General features: G+C 66.2%; 6 protein-coding genes across 6 annotated transcripts in view; 4 read left to right on the forward strand and 2 right to left on the reverse strand.

Moving 5' to 3' along the window:
- Nucleotides 1-617: 617 nt before the first annotated feature.
- Nucleotides 618-2,450, forward strand: EMIHUDRAFT_196403 (hypothetical protein; the record flags this gene model as incomplete). Its single annotated transcript, XM_005770624.1, has 1 exon — nucleotides 618-2,450. One exon carries the CDS (start codon nucleotides 618-620, stop codon nucleotides 2,448-2,450), a length of 1,833 nt encoding a protein of 610 aa, XP_005770681.1.
- A 227-nt stretch (nucleotides 2,451-2,677) lies between these two features.
- Nucleotides 2,678-3,916, reverse strand: EMIHUDRAFT_96020 (hypothetical protein; the record flags this gene model as incomplete). Its single annotated transcript, XM_005770625.1, has 3 exons — nucleotides 2,678-2,800; nucleotides 2,941-3,256; nucleotides 3,354-3,916. The coding sequence occupies 3 exons, from the start codon at nucleotides 3,914-3,916 to the stop codon at nucleotides 2,678-2,680; spliced, it is 1,002 nt and encodes a 333-aa protein (XP_005770682.1).
- A 1,918-nt stretch (nucleotides 3,917-5,834) lies between these two features.
- EMIHUDRAFT_196406 (hypothetical protein) lies at nucleotides 5,835-7,723 on the forward strand (the record flags this gene model as incomplete). The annotated part of the gene is made up of 3 exons (XM_005770626.1): nucleotides 5,835-6,180; nucleotides 6,498-7,240; nucleotides 7,406-7,723. The coding sequence occupies 3 exons, from the start codon at nucleotides 5,835-5,837 to the stop codon at nucleotides 7,721-7,723; spliced, it is 1,407 nt and encodes a 468-aa protein (XP_005770683.1).
- Nucleotides 7,724-9,991: 2,268 nt separating this feature from the next.
- Nucleotides 9,992-11,961, forward strand: EMIHUDRAFT_196408 (hypothetical protein; the record flags this gene model as incomplete). Its single annotated transcript, XM_005770627.1, has 6 exons — nucleotides 9,992-10,627; nucleotides 10,764-10,829; nucleotides 10,900-11,160; nucleotides 11,229-11,540; nucleotides 11,617-11,784; nucleotides 11,887-11,961. The coding sequence occupies 6 exons, from the start codon at nucleotides 9,992-9,994 to the stop codon at nucleotides 11,959-11,961; spliced, it is 1,518 nt and encodes a 505-aa protein (XP_005770684.1).
- Nucleotides 11,962-12,232: 271 nt separating this feature from the next.
- EMIHUDRAFT_196409 (hypothetical protein) lies at nucleotides 12,233-12,768 on the reverse strand (the record flags this gene model as incomplete). The annotated part of the gene is made up of 3 exons (XM_005770628.1): nucleotides 12,233-12,265; nucleotides 12,392-12,567; nucleotides 12,633-12,768. 3 exons carry the CDS (start codon nucleotides 12,766-12,768, stop codon nucleotides 12,233-12,235), a joined length of 345 nt encoding a protein of 114 aa, XP_005770685.1.
- A 2,717-nt stretch (nucleotides 12,769-15,485) lies between these two features.
- EMIHUDRAFT_196411 (hypothetical protein) overlaps nucleotides 15,486-16,682 on the forward strand; it is a gene marked incomplete at both ends in the record, with an annotated part of 2,685 nt that continues 1,488 nt past the window's right edge. Inside the window, 2 exons of the mRNA XM_005770629.1 lie at nucleotides 15,486-16,163; nucleotides 16,289-16,657. Of these exons, the coding sequence (XP_005770686.1) occupies nucleotides 15,486-16,163; nucleotides 16,289-16,657 (1,047 nt within the window). The remainder of the gene's footprint in view (nucleotides 16,164-16,288; nucleotides 16,658-16,682) is intronic.

The raw sequence follows: 16,682 nt of genomic DNA on the forward strand, positions 1-16,682 counted from the left end.
GCTGCACGGCTGACCTCGAGCTTCAGGTCGCTCACCTCCTTCTCGAGCCGTTCCACCTGGCTGATGAGCCGCGACACCAGCTTCATGGCGTCGCCCATACTTGGCTGAGGTGCATTGGTGTCGGAGGAGGCGCGGCTCTTCCCTGAGGTGCGCCGCTTTGAAACCGGGCGACGCTTCGTCGTGGCCGACTCCGCATGCGCATCGGCGGCAATGGGGACCATTTGGAGTGTGAACCCGGCGGGGACCTGAGGCAGGATTACCCGAGGCTGCTTTGCAGGGCGGGATCGCTGCATTGTCGTTGAGAGTATGTTGACGGTTCAACGGAATGAAACGTAACGTCCACCTTGGCAAGCGGGACGGCGGCAGCCATTGCAGTGCCCCCTCCACACGCCGGCCGAGGCTCGGAAGTGACCGAGGTGGTTCGCCGCGATCGAATCCTTCTCGCAACGAGGGTAAGGGTTTGCGATGAGGAGCGACTCCAGGAGAGATGGGCGACGCACGAACACAGAGGCACAGTGCGCACCCCGCCCCGCTCACAGGGCGTGCATGAACCTGTGTGGTGAGGGGAAGGTTTTTTGAATTTGAAAAGAAAAAAACGCGCGGCCCCACGACGGCCGATGCCGATACATCGGCAGGCGGTCAGCGCGGTCGCCGCAGCAAGCCTGGCCGTGTACCTTTTCAAGCGGCTTCGCTCTGCTCGTGAATCAGACGACGACGGCGGCTCAATCTGCCCCGGCGTCGAGCTCGTGGGTAACGCTCCCGACATCCAGCCTGAGCGGGTACGCGTGGAGACCTCCAAAGGGCCTGTGCTCGGCTTTCGGCGCTTTCGCGGCGCAAGTGGAGGCATAGCGGTGCACTTCCGCGGCCTGCCATTTGCGGCCTCGACAGCGGGCACCAATCGCTGGATAGGTCCGCAGCCGCGAGCCCCGTGGACGGAGCCGCTCGACTGCACAACATACGGCGAAGCTTGCCGCGAGACGACCGCAGAGATCCAGGGATTGGCAAAGCAGTTCGGGAAGGCAAAGGTCAGCAAGCTCGAGGCTTCGGGCCGCGTGGGCGACGATTGCCTCAACCTCAACATCGTCACTCCGTCCGTCACCGGCGTGCTTCCGGTGATGGTTTGGATCCACGGCGGTAGCAATGCAATATCAAGCAACCATGGCAACTGCCTCGGTTGGAGCCCGACGACGTCAGAGTACTTTGCTCAGGCCGGTGTGGTCTCGGTGTCCATCAACTATCGCCAAAATATGCACGGCTTTGCCCACTTCCCTTCCCTTGGCGTCACCAACCTAGCCCTGCGCGATATGCTCGGCGCCCTGCAGTGGGTGCAAGACGAGATTCGCACCTTTGGGGGCGACGCTTCCAACGTCACCATCTACGGAGAGAGCGCTGGAGGGGTCGGCGTCGCGACGCTGCTAGCATGCCCAGGCGCGCGGATGCTCTTCCACAAGGCGATTGTGCAGTCAGGTGCGATATCCGCACTCTCTCGGCTCGATTATCGCGAGCACGTCGAGCCCGACTACGTCGCCGCTATCGCCAAAGCGACGGGCTGCAGGGAGGAGTTGACCCGCTCGGCGCTTGACGGCCTCGACGGTGAGAAGGTCGCATTTGCGGCGGGGGCGCTGAGTAATAGCTTGCTCAAGACGCACCACATCCTCTGCTCGCCGCCCGACTACCACCACATTTTTGGCGACGACGTGCTGCCGCGCGAGCCGCACCAGGCCATTGCGGCGGGCAGTGCGGCGGGCAAGCCTGTGATGCTGATCTCTACCGCGAGCGAGTCGGATATTATGGTCATGGGAATGGGCAAGCGCATCATGTCGTGGGTGGCGTCCTTTGTCGCTCGCTTCGCTCTGCGCGGTGTCGGCTGCAGCTTCCTCACTCCGCCTGACGAGGCGGGCCTCCCCTCCGGCGCGCTCAGGAGCGCGGTGGCGGACTTGACCGCCGGTTTCGATGCGATCGACACCAGGCAGCCCGGTTGGCAGCGGCTCGTCAACTATCTCTTCGGGACTTGCGGCGTCGCCGTCTCTCGCCTCGCAGAGGCACTCGGAGCCGGCGGCGCGGGGCCGCTGCACGCTGGTCTTCTCGAGCTCTCTCCGGAAGAGTCCCCGAAGTTGTGTTCGGGCCACGGCGCCGACTGCTTCGTGCTCTTCCGCAGCGACACACCTCAGTACGATCGCTACCTCGCAGAGATGTTTTGCGGCAGGCCGGCGTTCGCAGCCAGCTTCGACACACTCTGCAGGTCGACGGTGGCGAGCTGGGCCGCTTTTGCAAGGAGCGGCCGGCCCGGCCCATTCGGCGGTTGCGAGTGGCCGCCGCTGCCCGCGTGCTTGCGGTTGCGCTCGGACTCGCCCGCACCTGAGCTCTCCGAGCACGCGGCCGACTCGAAGGAGCTCGAGCTCTGGCGGACCGTCTGCGACCGATACGGTCTTCCTCGGGGCCGGCTATAGCGAGTGGTCGGGTGCGTTTGCAATAGAGCAGAGTGAGAGGGGGGGGGGGGGGTAAAAACTGGGAGCAATATCTTTTGCAACAACAGTGCAACAACGGCGGATGCCTCGGGTTTTTTTGCGCCAGTGCTGGGCGCAAAACTTAGTACTGACATGCGCATGCACATGTGGTGTGTGGGGGAGTTTGACACGGCAGTGCACGATCGTGACTCTGGAGGGAGTCCAAAACGCTAGAGGAACGAAGGCAGCCACCACGTCCGGCAGTGGCGGAAGAGCCCCTGCACGGAGTGCGCCCCTCCGATCCAGACCGTCATCGCCACGCGGTCGACGTCCTCGCGCGAATGAGGCCGCACCTTTGAGGGGCGAGCTGGTCAGCTCTCCTATGTGTGCGCGCGGCGGGAATGCGGGCAAGGGGCATCGGCGGGAGAGGGCGGCGGGCGGGCGCCTCGTGCAGTATCGTCCGGCTGTCGAAGAGGACCAGCCGTCCTCCCACCGGCAAGATTTCAACCACGCTGGACGCGGTCTCGCCGGTGAGGTCGGCGCTGTCGGCACCGAGGTGCAGCAGCAGCGCGCCGCCGCGGGACGCCTCCGCGCCGCCCTCCACCACTCGGGGCTGGTCGCGGCCACCCTCGCGGCCAGGCCCACCCTCCATGCCACCCTCGCAGCCGCCGCCGCCCTCGCCTGCCCAGTTGGCCGGTTCGCTCAGGTAAAGGATGGCTGTCACCTCGCGCATGCAGAAGCCCGGCTCGACCAGCGCGAACGCCACCCCACCGCTGCCCACGGCCACCCCGTCCCGGTGCGGCACGTACCTCGCCCCGCCCGTCGCTCGCGCGACGGTGTCGGAGAGGGGAGAGGCGGCGGCCGGGTAGCAGGCGAGCTGCGCGCCTCTCGACACGCCTACGTCACAGGCGCGTGGCCTCAGGCAGGTCGGCGCTCGTCGGCGAGCACGGCAGCGGTGGCGTCGCTCCCATTTCGACGACGCGCGGCTCGTCTCCAAAGCCAGTCCATCTCCCGTCGGGCGGCCCGCCCTCCTCGGGCGGGCCGCCGTTCTGCAGCTGCAGCGCGATGCCACGCAGGCCGCGCAGCGCGGTGCGGAGGCCGAGCGGCGGCGCGTGTCCGCCAGACTCGCTCACCCAGCAGAGGTGGTCCGACCGCACATCGCCGTGCTGCTCTGACGGCTCAAAGTCGCCAGAGAGGAGGAGCCGCTTCACATCGAGCCGGGCATGGGCGAGCGTGGTTGCGTCCAGCGCGTCGTCAAGCACAAGCCAGCCTCGGCTTCGGAGCGTGAGCACCTCGGACGGCCCGAGTCGCGTCAGCGCGGCGCCAGGGTTCTCGGGCTCAGCAGCCGTGGCAGGGCCGTCCCGGCTGCAAGTCTCGGCGACTGTGGCGGCGCCGGCGAGGCCGAGCCAGCCCGCGACGCCGCTGAGCTGCCACGGGACTCGTGTCGAAAGCTCGGCGAGGCGCTGCATGCGGTGTTGTCGGCGAAGGGTTAACGACAGCGGTTGCCGGCTCCGTAGGTTCCTAGGGGACGCGCGCCTTCCCGTCGGCGTCAGCCTCTTTTCGAAAAAAATATTTTTTGTGCCACACTTCCGCTACCCAACGAGACCTCGAGATAGATTCGAGCGCGCTGGGGACTGGCGCCCGAAAGTGGCGCTTTCGGGCAAGGCTCTGAGCCACGCCCCGTGCGCGCTCGGCTCGAGGTGACCCGGCAGGACCTTCCTCCTTCGTTCGTCCGGGCCCACGGCCGGCACGCCGTCTCGATTTCCACTCGCCCGACGCGCTCAGTCTCCGCTGCCGGCTGCCGCAAGAGCGGCTGGCTAACGACAGCGTCTTGCCGGTTGTCGGATGGGAGAGTATAGAACGTCTTGGAGTGTAACTGTGTACGTGAGATCGGTCTTGGTAACAAGCACACAGTCGGTCTATCGAAGCGATGCACTCGTTTCCGTTGCCCTCGGAGCTTGACACGAAGCTCAGCACCCCGCAAAACAGGAAGAGCCGTCCGGCAAGAAGAGCTCGATAGGGAGCGAGAACCGTTAGAGGTGGTCTTACTCTTAGAAGGTATCAGGACTCCGTCATAACACGGTAAGATCGCCCCAACAATGACCGCGCAGACGTCGGATCTCGTTGAGAGATCTTGCAAAATCTGCTCTTCCCGAGCCGGCAGCATGCAGAGAGGCGCAGAAAGGCTACGAGTGCTCGACGAGTTTTGAGACCTGCGCGTTCAAACCTGCGTGGGGGGAACTGACCGCACCAGGACGGACGTCCGAAACCTGCGTGAGCACCTTTGACGGCTCTCGCTCCCCATCGAGCTCTTCTCGCCGGACGGCTCTTCCTCCGGACGGCTCTTCCTGTTTGCCGGCACAGAGCTCCGTGCCAGCCCTCCTCCAGCGAGATAGGAACGAGTGTAAACTCTGTGACGGATCGACCGTGTTTGTTATCCAAATCGATGTGACGTACACAGTGACACATCAGACGACACAGATTCTCCCACCCGCCGGGCCGCCAAAACGCTCTCGACGAGAGCCACAAGAAGCCGTCCGCACAGCAAGCCGGTGGAGGCCGAGCGCGCGGAATCGATTACGCCGGCCGTGGGCCCGGACGAAGGTCCTGGCTCGAAAACGCGAGCAGAGGCCGCCGTGTGGGGCCACGGCGAGCCTCGGCGAGAAAGGTCAGCACCCTATCTCACGAGCCTCGGCGAGAAAGGTCAGCACCCTATCTCACGCCGTCGGTTGGGGACGAATGGGACGGCGTCTAAGCGGGGAAAGAAAACCCGCCTCCGCTGCACCGTCCAAGCTCATGAGCGCCTTCGCCTCGTGGGGAAACCAGCGAGCGGCGGGCCGCTGGATATGGGCGGCCGCACAACCGCCAAGCCCGCCGCCGCCTCAACCACCGCCGCTGGCGCCTCCTCCGCCATCCGCATCGCCCCCCGAGCAGCCCTCGCCCCGCCCACCGCCTCCTCCGCCACCGACGCCGCCAAGCCCGCCGCCTCCCTCTGCCCCGTCGCCTCCGCCGCCGTCCGCCTCGCCCTCGCTGCCTCCGCCCTCCTCCCCGACGTCGCCGCCGCCGCCGTCCGCCCCGCCCTCGCCGCCGCCGCCGCCGTCTGCGTCGCCTGCCCCCCCGCCGCCATCCGCGTCGCCGCCGCCGCCCTCCGCTTCGCCGCCGCCGCCCTCCGCTCCGCCCCTAACGCCACCAGCAAGTCCTCGTGTGTTGCTGCCCGCACCCGGGTCCAGTCTCGCGCAGAGGGCCGACGACGCGCTGCGCGGCGCGCTGGAAGATGGTCTGGGGCACACCGCGACCGACTCGCCTCGCGTGCCGCTGGTCGCCGCCTCTACGGCCCTCCTCACCCTGGCCGGCGGTGCGCTCTGGTGCGCAATCTTAATCGTCTGCATGGCCCGATGCTTCCGGGCGGGGGGCAAGGCGAAGGGCGCCTCTCCTCGGCGTAGCGACAAGCAGTTTTTGCGCTTCCACGACGACGCCTCGGCGTCGGCGGGGCCAGGCCTCGGCGCCGAGGCGGGGAAGGTGCTACAGCGCATCGCCGACCGGCTCTCAGCCGTCAGCCCGGTCCCCCTCTCCGGTTTCGCCCTCCCCGAGAATCCGTTTGCAGCGAGGGCGCTCGCGCTGCGCCTGTCACCCGACGACTCGCCCAGGAAGCGGCCGGAAAGCCCACAGCAGCCTAGCTCGAAGGCTAGCTCGATGGCCCATTTCAGCAGTGAGGGGGGCATCAGCCTCACATGTCCCTTGTCAGGAGCAGGAGAGCCCCACCTGTCCCCCTGATCGTCCTTCCAAAATCCTGCTCGTGTGCAGGTGGGGACCCTGTCCTCCTACCCCATCCCTCGTCTGGGTTTGTCTGTTTTCTTTCTTTCTTTCAGCCTCACATCCAGGGCCGGGGAGCTGAGGAGCGCGCCCAGCGGGCCGGATGATCGGGATCGGCGTGCCACTGTGCTCTTTTTATTCCGGGGGCCGTCCATCGAGAGCTCAAAGCGACACCCCCCTTCCGCAACTCTCCCCAACGTTGCGGAGACTACCTGCCGCCTGCATCGATGCCGAGAGGCCTCTACGGCCTCGTCCGCATCCTGTACGAGAGCTTGGGCGGGGCCCGCGACGGTTCTTCCGAGACCGGCTCGGCGAGGACCAAGCCAGGGACGTCGCCCGCGCCAGCGCTCGGCGTGGCTACCGCGCTCGAGATTGAGGAGGGGGCGGCGTGCCGCTTCTGTTTCGAAGGCGGCACGGACTCGCCGCTCGTAGCTCCTTGCTCCTGCAGCGGCACGCTTCGGTGGGTGCACGAGGACTGCCTGCGGAAGTGGCAGAAGACGTCACCCTTCACCGCATCCGCATGCAACGTCTGCATGACGACCTTCGCGCTTGCGCCGCCAAAGCCTCGGCAAGTGCGCGCGGGGATGCTGCTGGTGGCGGAGCCGTCACTGCACGGCACATTCTCCCAAGCCGTCATCCTCCTCTGCGAGATCACCCCCGACGGCGCACACGGCATAGTGGTCAACTGTCCGAGCGAGGTGATGCAGTCCACAAGCCTTGCGGTCGCCTACGAGGTGTCGCGCCTCCGCCAGAGCGGAGGGTCGGGGCCGGGCTCGCCAGCCAGCCCTCTGATGATCGAGTGGCGGCGCGGCGGGCCCGTGTGCGGGGGCCGGCTCGGCGTCGTGCGCTACACGCTGATGCACACTCTCGGCTCGCGGTTCGGCTCGATCGAAGTGCTGGGCGCGGAGGAGGTGGCGGCGGGGACGGGCGAATCCGTGGTGGCTCGCTGGAGGGGTGCCGACGGCGCGGCCGAGACGGAGGTTGAGGAGGCAGGGACCGAGGCGGCGGTGGAGGCGGGGACGGAGGTGGAGGCGGGGACAGAGGCGGAGGCGGAGCCGGTGGAGGCGGCGGGGGAGCAGGAGGAGGCGGCGGCGCCGCAGCATGACGGTGCGAGCCGGCTCCCCTCCGTCAGCGTGGTGGCGGAGTCTAGCTACGGGTTCCGCTCCCCCGCGGCCTTGGGCACAAACCACGCGGCGCGACTCATCAACTCGCTCAGCGCGGTGGCGACCATCGAGCACGCGGCTGCCCGCGCCGGCGCGGTGCCGCCGGTGGCGCTGCTCTTCGTGGGACACTGCCGGTGGGGGCGAGGGCAGCTGCAGGCGGAGCTCGCGCGAGGGAGCTGGCGCCTCTGCGAGGGGCGCGTGGCGGACGTGCTCGGCGACAACGTCCAGCTGTGGCAGGAGCTGCAGCGGAGCGGCAGGCTGCGGACCTGGGCGGAGTGGGCCTTCGAGGGGGCCGCGTGAGGGCGGAGGTGCCGGGTGAGGACTGCTTGCGCTTTGGGACCTGCTGGCGCCCTGGTAGACTACGCTCTGGCCAGGGGTGTACTATTCGCGTGTACCTTTCTTCTCTGCTCTGTGATGCAATGAGAGTTCCCCTGCACATTGGGAAGGGTACAGATTAGGGGCCATGATGGGGCCTGTGCTGATGTGTATGTTCTCTAGGGAAGGCTGTGTACGCCACGTGTAGTATCTCAGCACCGCACTATCTTTCTGCGGTGTGACTTGTTTGCCGCGGGGCCGCACGCGAGCCCAGCGCCCCGCTCTAGGCCCCAGGGAGCTCTCCGCACACCCGCCCCACACTGCCACACAACGCGCGCACACCCCGCACAACGCGCGCACCCCGCGCGTAGTGTAATTCGGGCGCTGGCCGTTGCTGTTGTAGATGCGTGGTGGGCGGACCCTCATCACAGCTCACGTATGGGTATGTGCGGCGCGACACCTCAAAAACAAGTGAAACAGGGCGAGCCAGCAGCATCACGAGGGCGAGGAGCCGATGACGCCGAAACAAAAGTTGCGACAACGCAAGCGGGAGCAGCAATCGCCTCGGACATCCAGAGCCCAGAGGGAATACGACGAGAGGCATCGCGCTGAGAGATAAAGAGTTGTGGGGCGGGGGAAAGTTTCTGAACGGCCGCGCACGCACAGCGTGCCGGCTTACTAAGCTCTAAGGAGGTCCCTCGCCCCGGAGTGGCCAGCTGACGGTCAGAGTTCGTGATTGAATTGTAACAATGCTTGTAATCACGATCGATGCAAGGACGCAAGTCCACCAAACTCGGCCATTCCAACGGCCAGACCGCTCGCTTAAGGCGGATTGGCTAGACGAGCGGTCTACCTCCGACGGGGCTGTTGCAATAACAGAGGAGGCCTAAGCCGAACCCGCCGGGCCGCCGGCGGGGTGACGGTAGACCACCACTGCGACAGCCCCCTCCCGACGGGGACACCACCACCCTCGCCCAGGGATCTACAATGCTGTCCTAAGGTCCGACCTGTGGGCTCTGCCTGCGCTCGGCACCGGGCACCGCCTCGGTATACAAAATGCGCCTGCGGGCGGCCCCTTACAGATCACAGATCACAGTGAAACAAGACACCAAACGCGGCCAAAGGATATCCAACCTCGAGAACCTCGAGAACACCGGCGGGTGAGCAGCAGCTGGTGAGCAGCGCGCGCGATAAGGGTTTTGCTTGCCTTCCCTGGGACCCCGTGTTGCATGTCCGACTGACTGTCACTTTGCGTATTTCGAGGAAGGGGGTTGTGCTTAGGGTACCCCTAGGGTTCTGAGGGCCGGACTTTTTAAAGACCTTTTAAGAAATGAGGAGATTTGGGGGCTGAAATTACCATTTAAGAGATTGCAGGCACGGGGGGTCCCTCTTTTAAGTCCGTTTAAGAAAATCGGCCTCACCGGCACGCGTCGCTGGGTTCCGCGCCGGTTTCTCCAATACTGCCGTTATTAGGCACAAACCCGCCTCTGAAGACACATCTGTAAGTCTGGTGCACTGGCAGGAGCCATACTCGCATAGGGGGCGCGTGCTAGCTGACTGTAGCCAGCTCCCCGGCCTCCGGCGTCTACCGGGAGCCTCCCGGAGACCCGGACCACTGCCGGACCATCGACCTCGGGAGCTCTCCCGCACCGTTTAAGCGTTTAAGACCGTTTAAGGAATCAGCGGCCCAGCAGCTCTTAAAACCTGCCCGGGCAGGTTTTAAGCCGTTTAAGCCGCAAGCGCCCCAGGGCCCACCCTTTTTAGCTAGGGGTACCCTCGGGGTTGTGCGTTTTGTGAGAGAGCCAGGGCGTCTCTAAACCTGTGTTCACCGCGAAGCCCATGGAGGCAGTGGAGGAGCAGCAGCTCAACGAGGCGATGGCGGAGCTGCGTGGCGCGCGCGGTGCCACGGCGAGCAGGGCGGAACGGGAAGCTGCACGACGCGGCAGCGGCCGTGGCCGCGGCCGCCACACCGGCGTGGCGATCATGGCGCGGCGTGGCGATCATGGCGGCGGCCGTTCGGCTGCACCTTCCAGCGCCACTGAGCAGCGGGCGCAGCGAAGTGGCGATCATGGCGGCGGCCGTTCGGCTGCACCTTCCAGCGCCACTGAGCGGCGGGCGCAGCGAACGGAGACCAACACCGTGGCAGCAGCAATAGCGGCGGTAGCGACGCCGGTGGCGGGATCATTCGATATGGACGTGGAGTCCGCATCGGATGAGGACAACGAGCCCTCGCCGCCTCGTCTTCGAGGCTCGATGTCGCTGTTGTTGCAGCAGCGGTCGCGTGAGCTCGTGTCGCTCGCGCGGTCACGCGCCCTCAGTGCGCGCCAGCGAGCGGACGCGACCTTTGGCGTGCTGCACCTTCTGCTCGCCAGCGCGCTCATCGTCCTCTCTGTCGGGTTGGCCGGCTGCAGCCTCTCCCACGGTTGCTCGGCCGACCCTGTCGGGCTGCCGGGTGGCCCGCTCTTCTCGCTTCTGGCTGTCCTGTCGAGTTCTCGAGTCGGTGCGGCGGCGGTGGAGGCGGCGGGCCGCGGCGTCCCGGGCCTCTGCGGATCACTGTTGGCCTGCTGCGCGCTGGTCAACATCGACGGGGCGCTCGACACCTCGGACGAGCTCTTCCGCCTCGTCGCGGGCGTCGCAAAGGCGGCGGCGCTGTCCACCATTATGCTGCGCGCGGGTCTCGGCCTCGACTTCGGAGTGCTCCGCTCCAACCCGCGCTTCGTCGCCACCCTCGCGGCCGTCCCCTGCTTTGCGGAGGCTTGCACGGTCGCCGTCGCCTCGCGGTGGGCCCTCCCGTTCCTGTCGAGCGGCTGGTCGCTCCTGCTCGGCTTCCTGCTCGCCGACGTGAGCCCAGCAGTGACGACGCCGCTCTTGCTCGACCTGCAGGCGCGGGTGGCGACCCATTGGTTGACCTGCAGACGCGGGCTCGGCTGGCCCTAGCCCCTCACCCCAGCCCTATCCCAACCCAATATGCAAACCTTGGCCCCATCCAACCCCAACCCTGCTTGACAACATGCTTGACCTGCAGGCGCGCGGGCTGGGCGCCGAGCGCGGCATACCGAGCCTCTTGCTCGCCGCGGCAAACCTCAACTCGGTCCCGCCGTTCGGGCGTCGTCTTTCCTTCCCCGTGTGCTAGCTCAGCTGAGCTCGTGCGTTCTGGCTAGGTCCTCGCGATCGTCGGCTACGGAGTCGTCTTCGGAGGCGTCTTCTCAGGCGGGGGCAGGCCGGCGTGGCAGACGGTCGGCTTGGGCGGGCTCGAGCTGCTCTGCGGCGCGGGGGCCGGCTGGCTGGGCGCGGCGGCTTGCCTCTCGGTGTGGCGCACCGCGAGGGACGGGGCGGACCGGCACGGCCTCTTGGTTGGCGGGGCGACGGTCCTCCTCCTCGCGAGCCAGCGGGTGGACATGGCGGGCGGCGGCTGCCTCGCGGTGACAGAGGCCAAATGGCTCTCGCCTCATTGTCGCAGGCTCTCATCTGAGTCGCCACCCGGTGACAGGTGATGGTGATGGGGCTGACGCTGCGCGAGGGCGTGCTCTCCCGGATGCCGGCGGAGGCGGGCAGCGTCGCCGAGGCGGATTGCGTGCTGCGAGCCGGCTGGGCCTCCTTCGGAGCTCCCGTAATCTTTGGCCTCCTCGGCGCGAGCATGGACGCGTCTCTGCTGAGTGCGCCCCTCGTCGCCGGGTCCTTCGTCGTCATCGTCTGCGGCCTCGCCGGCCGGGCGGTCGCCTGCTGGCTGTGCGTCCGCTCTCACGGCTGGAGCGCCGCCGAGCAGCTCTTCGGGGTGGTGACGTGGTGCCCCAAGGCCACCGTCCAGGCGAGAGAGCCGCAAGGCGCCGTCAAAGATCGGTTGCCTCTTCACACAGCTCCGCAACCTCTGTGGACAGGCGGCGCTGAGCAGCGTCGCTCTCGACTACGTCGCGGAGCACTTGGCGGGCCTACCCGAGTACGGCGCGGAGATGGAGAGGGCGGAGGCGCTCCTCACGTGCGCCGTGCTCTCCATCATGGTGACGGCTCCGCTCTTCGCGGCCGTCATCGCAAAGGTCGGGCAGTGGGTGCTCGACGGGGAGCGGCATCAGCTGGAGCTTCTGCAGGCCGAGGCGGCGGCCGGCGGCCGGGGTCGCGGGCTGCAAGTCGCGTCGGGAGAGGAGGGCCAGGAGGGGGAGGGAGAGGAGCGGCCGGCGGCGCGCCTGCATGGGGCGGGCGGGCGAGTCCGGGGCGTCTACATTTAGCTACTGGTATGCTGTCCGAGCGAGCGAGAGCGAGTACGTGCACACAACTCTGATCCGTTTTTGAATATGTTGTCGTACACGGTGACCTACACGTGCGCAATACCAATAGCAAGGGGCCAGAAGCCTCTTCCTAAAATGTAAAAAAATGGAGCGGTAATAGGAGGTAGGAGGAACTTCGATGGCGCCAGCGCCTGCTGTTAAGTGGGGAGCAGACGGCTTCAGATGAAGGCCCCCAGCAGGTGTTTTGAGAGAGAGGGATATCAATTCTTCCCTACAAAGAGGCCAACGGAACCGGATTCTCAACCTAAAAAACGGAAGAGAGAAAAACAAAACAAAACATCTCTCTCTCTGAGAAAAACGGACATCCCAAGCGAGCGGTGGGAGAAGGACAGGGTCCCCACCTGCACGAGCAGGATCTTGCGAGGACGACTTCGGGGACAACGAGCGAGGATAGGATGATGGCGCAGCGCTCGGTCGAGCTGCCGACGACGTCCTGCATCAGCTTTCGCATGGCGGCGCGCGGGAGCTTCGAGCGCTTGTACTGCTCGAAGCGCTCGAGCTGCTCCTCGGATGCGACCCTCGCAAACTCAAAGTAGATCTGACTCGCTGCGCAGCGGGGGAGAGCGCGGTGGGCGCGCTGCCTCGGTCGCGAACGCGGGGCGCGCGGGCACGCCTCATGCGAGTGCTGTCGGCGCCCCTCCGCCGCTCGAGCCGCTCCATGAGATCGTCGTCCTCCTCGTCCTCCCGCCGCTCGCGCTCCGCGTCCACGTCGGGCGCCGCCGCGTGCGCGCGTTCACTCATGTTCATGTATGCGACCACAGCCTTGTTATGAGAAGAATCTTACAAGCCAACTCCCTCATATGAGAAGAAAATACCTCTCGGGCGCTGTGCGCTGGTCTGTGAGAGGTTGAGGTGCGAGCCCTGGAGGCCCTGGGGATGGGGGCAGACTACCCGCGGGCCTAGAAGGCCCGCGCGCAGGGGGGTGGGACATTGAGACCTACACACACGTTTCCTCCCTCGCCACCTCCCACCCCTTCCACCCCACCATCGCCCCCGCCACCCGCCCCAAGAGAGAGTCGTGATTTCTTGTTGGTTAATAAAAATCTCTCTCCCGCCCCACCGCCTCCTTCACCGCCTCGCCCCGGTCCATCCACCCTTTCCAAACCCGCCGCCGGCCGCCCTCGCCGCCCCCGCCGAGCCGCCGTCTCCACCGCCGTCCACCGCCTCCCTCCCCTCCCCCTCCCTCGCTCTGGGGGGAGGCGGGGGCCCCCGGAGGCACCGTGCGCCGTGCAGCAGTGCGGAAACGGGGCTCCGGCGCTCAGAGTCGCTCAGAGCACCGACTTCCCGATTAAGCTAGGACCTAGGTTAATCAGAGGGCAGATTTGGAGAGATCTCGAGGAGTACATACAGAGACAGACCCTCCAATCATGAGAAAACTCTAACCTGATCGGTCGTACTGACGTCTGACCGCCGACAGATCACTCCAGACAGCAGACAGGCCGACGTCTGCACGCGGCCGGCCAGGCGAGAGGCTTGACACGATCCGACCCTGCGACCCTGACGCTGCTGCTCTAGCTATCAGACATGCGCTGCTGACTGCTGCCACAATGTGCGACCGGTGCTGGCCCACTTGGCGGCCTTCCCGGTCAGTGGTGAGGCGCAGTTCAGAGCTGTCGATGGCGCGATGCCGCACTGGTCCCACATTGGTGACACGAGAGCAGACCACCACGTTTGCCGGTCCAAGAGAGAGGCACCGGCGCTGTCCTGAGAAGGTGCGTGGTCCTCTTGACTGCCCATGCGCGCGAGGCTGTGTAGGCATAGCCTCGAGAGTGCCAGCAGCCAATCCGAGGCAGTTTGTGACGCGCATTGCGTCACAGAAGCGTGCACGCGCTGGAAGGACACCTTCCTAGGAATTCCTACTGGCCGCACGATCAGGTCGTCACTGAATGCTGAATACTAAGGCCGTGAGCTATGCAGGTGGTCAATTGTGCAGCAGGGCACGGTCAGCAGCGCCGACAGGCTGTCGCAAGGGCGTGATAGCATGGCCGCAAGTACGGCGAATTCCCATGAAAACAAGTGAAAAATCGCGCAAACAAAGACCCCCCCCCCCCCAAAAAAATCGGCGCCTGCGGCGGGCTGGGGGACCCCATCTCCCCCCCGCATGGGTACCCCCTAGTGGCCCCGCCTCCCCCCAGAGCTCCCTCGCCACCATATATGTTAAAAAGTAATATAGTAACACGCAAACAAAAGTGTTCGCTGCGCGACAACGGGAGTCACAGCCCTGCTCGTCACACCAATGCGCAATCAGCTGATTGCGCCTTGCCTTCCTGCCCCACAGGTGCCTTGCCAATCCGTGCTAGGAACCTCTCCGAGCTCGCGGAACAATGTGGCAGCCAGGGCCTGCACCACCCCCGCCTGCCGTTGTGCTCCCCGAAGCGCAGGGCGTGCTTGCCGGCGCCGCCGGCTTCGTGTCCCGCGACATGAGCGACCCGCCCTGCATCAGCATTGTGCCGGCGGTCGTCGGGGACGTCGCACGGGCGCCTGCCAGGGCTGCACAGCTCTGGCTGTGCAGCTCCCTGATGGCCGGCGGCAAATGCCCGCATTTCTGCACAAGCGTCCGCCAAAACAACATCATCGAGCCCTTCGCCCTCTTCGTCACTAGCTGCTACAACAAAACCGACCTGTACCAGTCCGCAGTCGACGGGATGGCGGGGCACGTTGAGAGCACGGTGCACCCCCTCCCCCGCCCGCCCTCCCCCCTCTCCATGCAACACACCCCGCCCCGCGCTGCTCACCTGCCCGTGCCTCGGTACGGCCAGATGCACCAGTTCGTCGACCACGTTGAGAACTCCAACTACATGCCCGCGTTTCGTGCGGTGGCCCGGCAGATTGGGAAGGCCGGCGGCAGCGTCGTGGCCGCCCTGGCGATGGAGCCCCTCCAGAAGCTCCTCACGGGCGCCGTCTACACCTTCAACGCGTCGAAGACCTACGAGGCCGCCTACGTGCGCAAGTCCTACAACCTCACCAAAAACAGCAACAAGGCGTACGAGGTGGTCTTTAAGAACAGCGCGGGCGCGGAGGTCTCCCGCCTTCTTGTCTGCGTGCCGTATGAGGTTCGCAGATCCAACCGCGAAATGCGACACTGCACAAACACCTCCCTTTTAACCCACATCCCACTCCTCTGCGCGCAGTTCGGCTGCTTGATCTCCAACAACGCCTGCCTTGCGGCTTACAACCGCGAAGGCGTCTCCGAGATTTTCGCAAGCTACCTCTGGGCGGAGGTATACGACGGGAAGGACAGCCGCCCGGACGGCGTTTAGCAGGCCAGAACCGGTGCGCGTCGGATAGGGCCGCAGCGCGCCGGGCGGCCCGCGGCGCCCGCGCGGGTGGGAGAGGCCAATGTGTCGTTTCATCACACGGGGCACTCCCCCCCCCTCTCCTCCTTCCCCCCGAGTACGAGTTTAGTGTTGCATGTCTGTCTCTTTACCCCAGTGAAAATTCTTTTTCCATGCGCAGGAAGTAGCATGGTCAGTTTTGAAAATGCACCGCTCTACCTGCACCTCGCGCGCACGCGGAACACCCGAGACGCGGCGATCGTGCGCGTACATCTCTACGAGTGGTTCCGGCTCGGGCCCGCCGAGGTGATCAAGGCACCTCGCGAGCACCTGTGCAGAACGTACAGCTCCTTCAACGAGGCGGCTGCCTTGGTCAGCCGCGAGCTGTACGGCGAGCTCCTCGTCTTTTGGGAGGCGTGGGAGATCTACGTCCGCTTGGGTCCCGTCCAGCGCGAGCACCTCGGCACGCTCGAGTGCCGCGTCTTCGTCCACTCCCGCAAGGCGCTCTACACCCGGGCGTCGCCACGGCTCGCGGCGCACGCTGTCGTGCCTCTCCCAGAGGAGGACGGCACGGGCGAGTGGGTCCAGATCGGGCTGCTGCGGCCGTTTGTGCCTCCCGGGATCGTCATCTCGCGCGCTGAGGTCGAGGCCAAGGTCGAGGAACTCATCTCGGAGGGGCGGCACAACATGTCGCGCAACAGCGGGGGCGCGCGAGGCCGCAGGCATAAGGGGGTGCACCGGCCCGATCAGCAAGCGGAGGGCGGATGCCCGGACGGGCACGCCGCACCCGCTTCGCGCCTCGGCGGCGAACGTGCGCCTGCGGCGGACGAGCGCGGCGCCTCGTCGGAGCTGGCCGTGCTCGACAGGGTGGCCGTCGCGGAGGAGCGGCGGTGCGGCGCCCTCGCGCGCAGCGGGGAGGCGATGCTGCACGACTCCACCGCTCCAGATCGTTCGCGGACGCCTCCTAGACAGTATTCCTGGGCGCCTCGTAGGAGATGCCGCGCGACCTCGCCGGGCCGGGCGCGCGGGAGGCGCAGCTCGAGCGGCGGCTGCAGCCGCTCGGGGAGGCCCTCTCGGCCCTCGCTCGAGCGACCCAGCTCGATGATCTCGGCGCTTCGTGCCCGCTGCCGCCGACGGAATGCTCGGGTGTCGGGGCGGCAGCGCCAGCGCCAGCGGCGGCGGAGGAGCCGCAGCCCGTCGTCGGCGCCTCGATTGCGTGGGCGGCAGCGTCCCGGCTCCGACCACCACGGGCTCACAGACAAATGCCAGCAGTTTCGCCGGGGTGCAAGTTTGTCTTCCGATGCGCGCAGTGCAACACCATGCTCGCGCTCGCGCTGCCTGCTTCCTACGTCGGGAACACGGTCTCCCCACCCCCCCAACCCCGCC

Source organism: Emiliania huxleyi (genome assembly GCF_000372725.1).
Source record: "Emiliania huxleyi CCMP1516 unplaced genomic scaffold EMIHUscaffold_4, whole genome shotgun sequence".
NCBI classification, from domain to species: domain Eukaryota; phylum Haptophyta; order Isochrysidales; family Noelaerhabdaceae; genus Emiliania; species Emiliania huxleyi.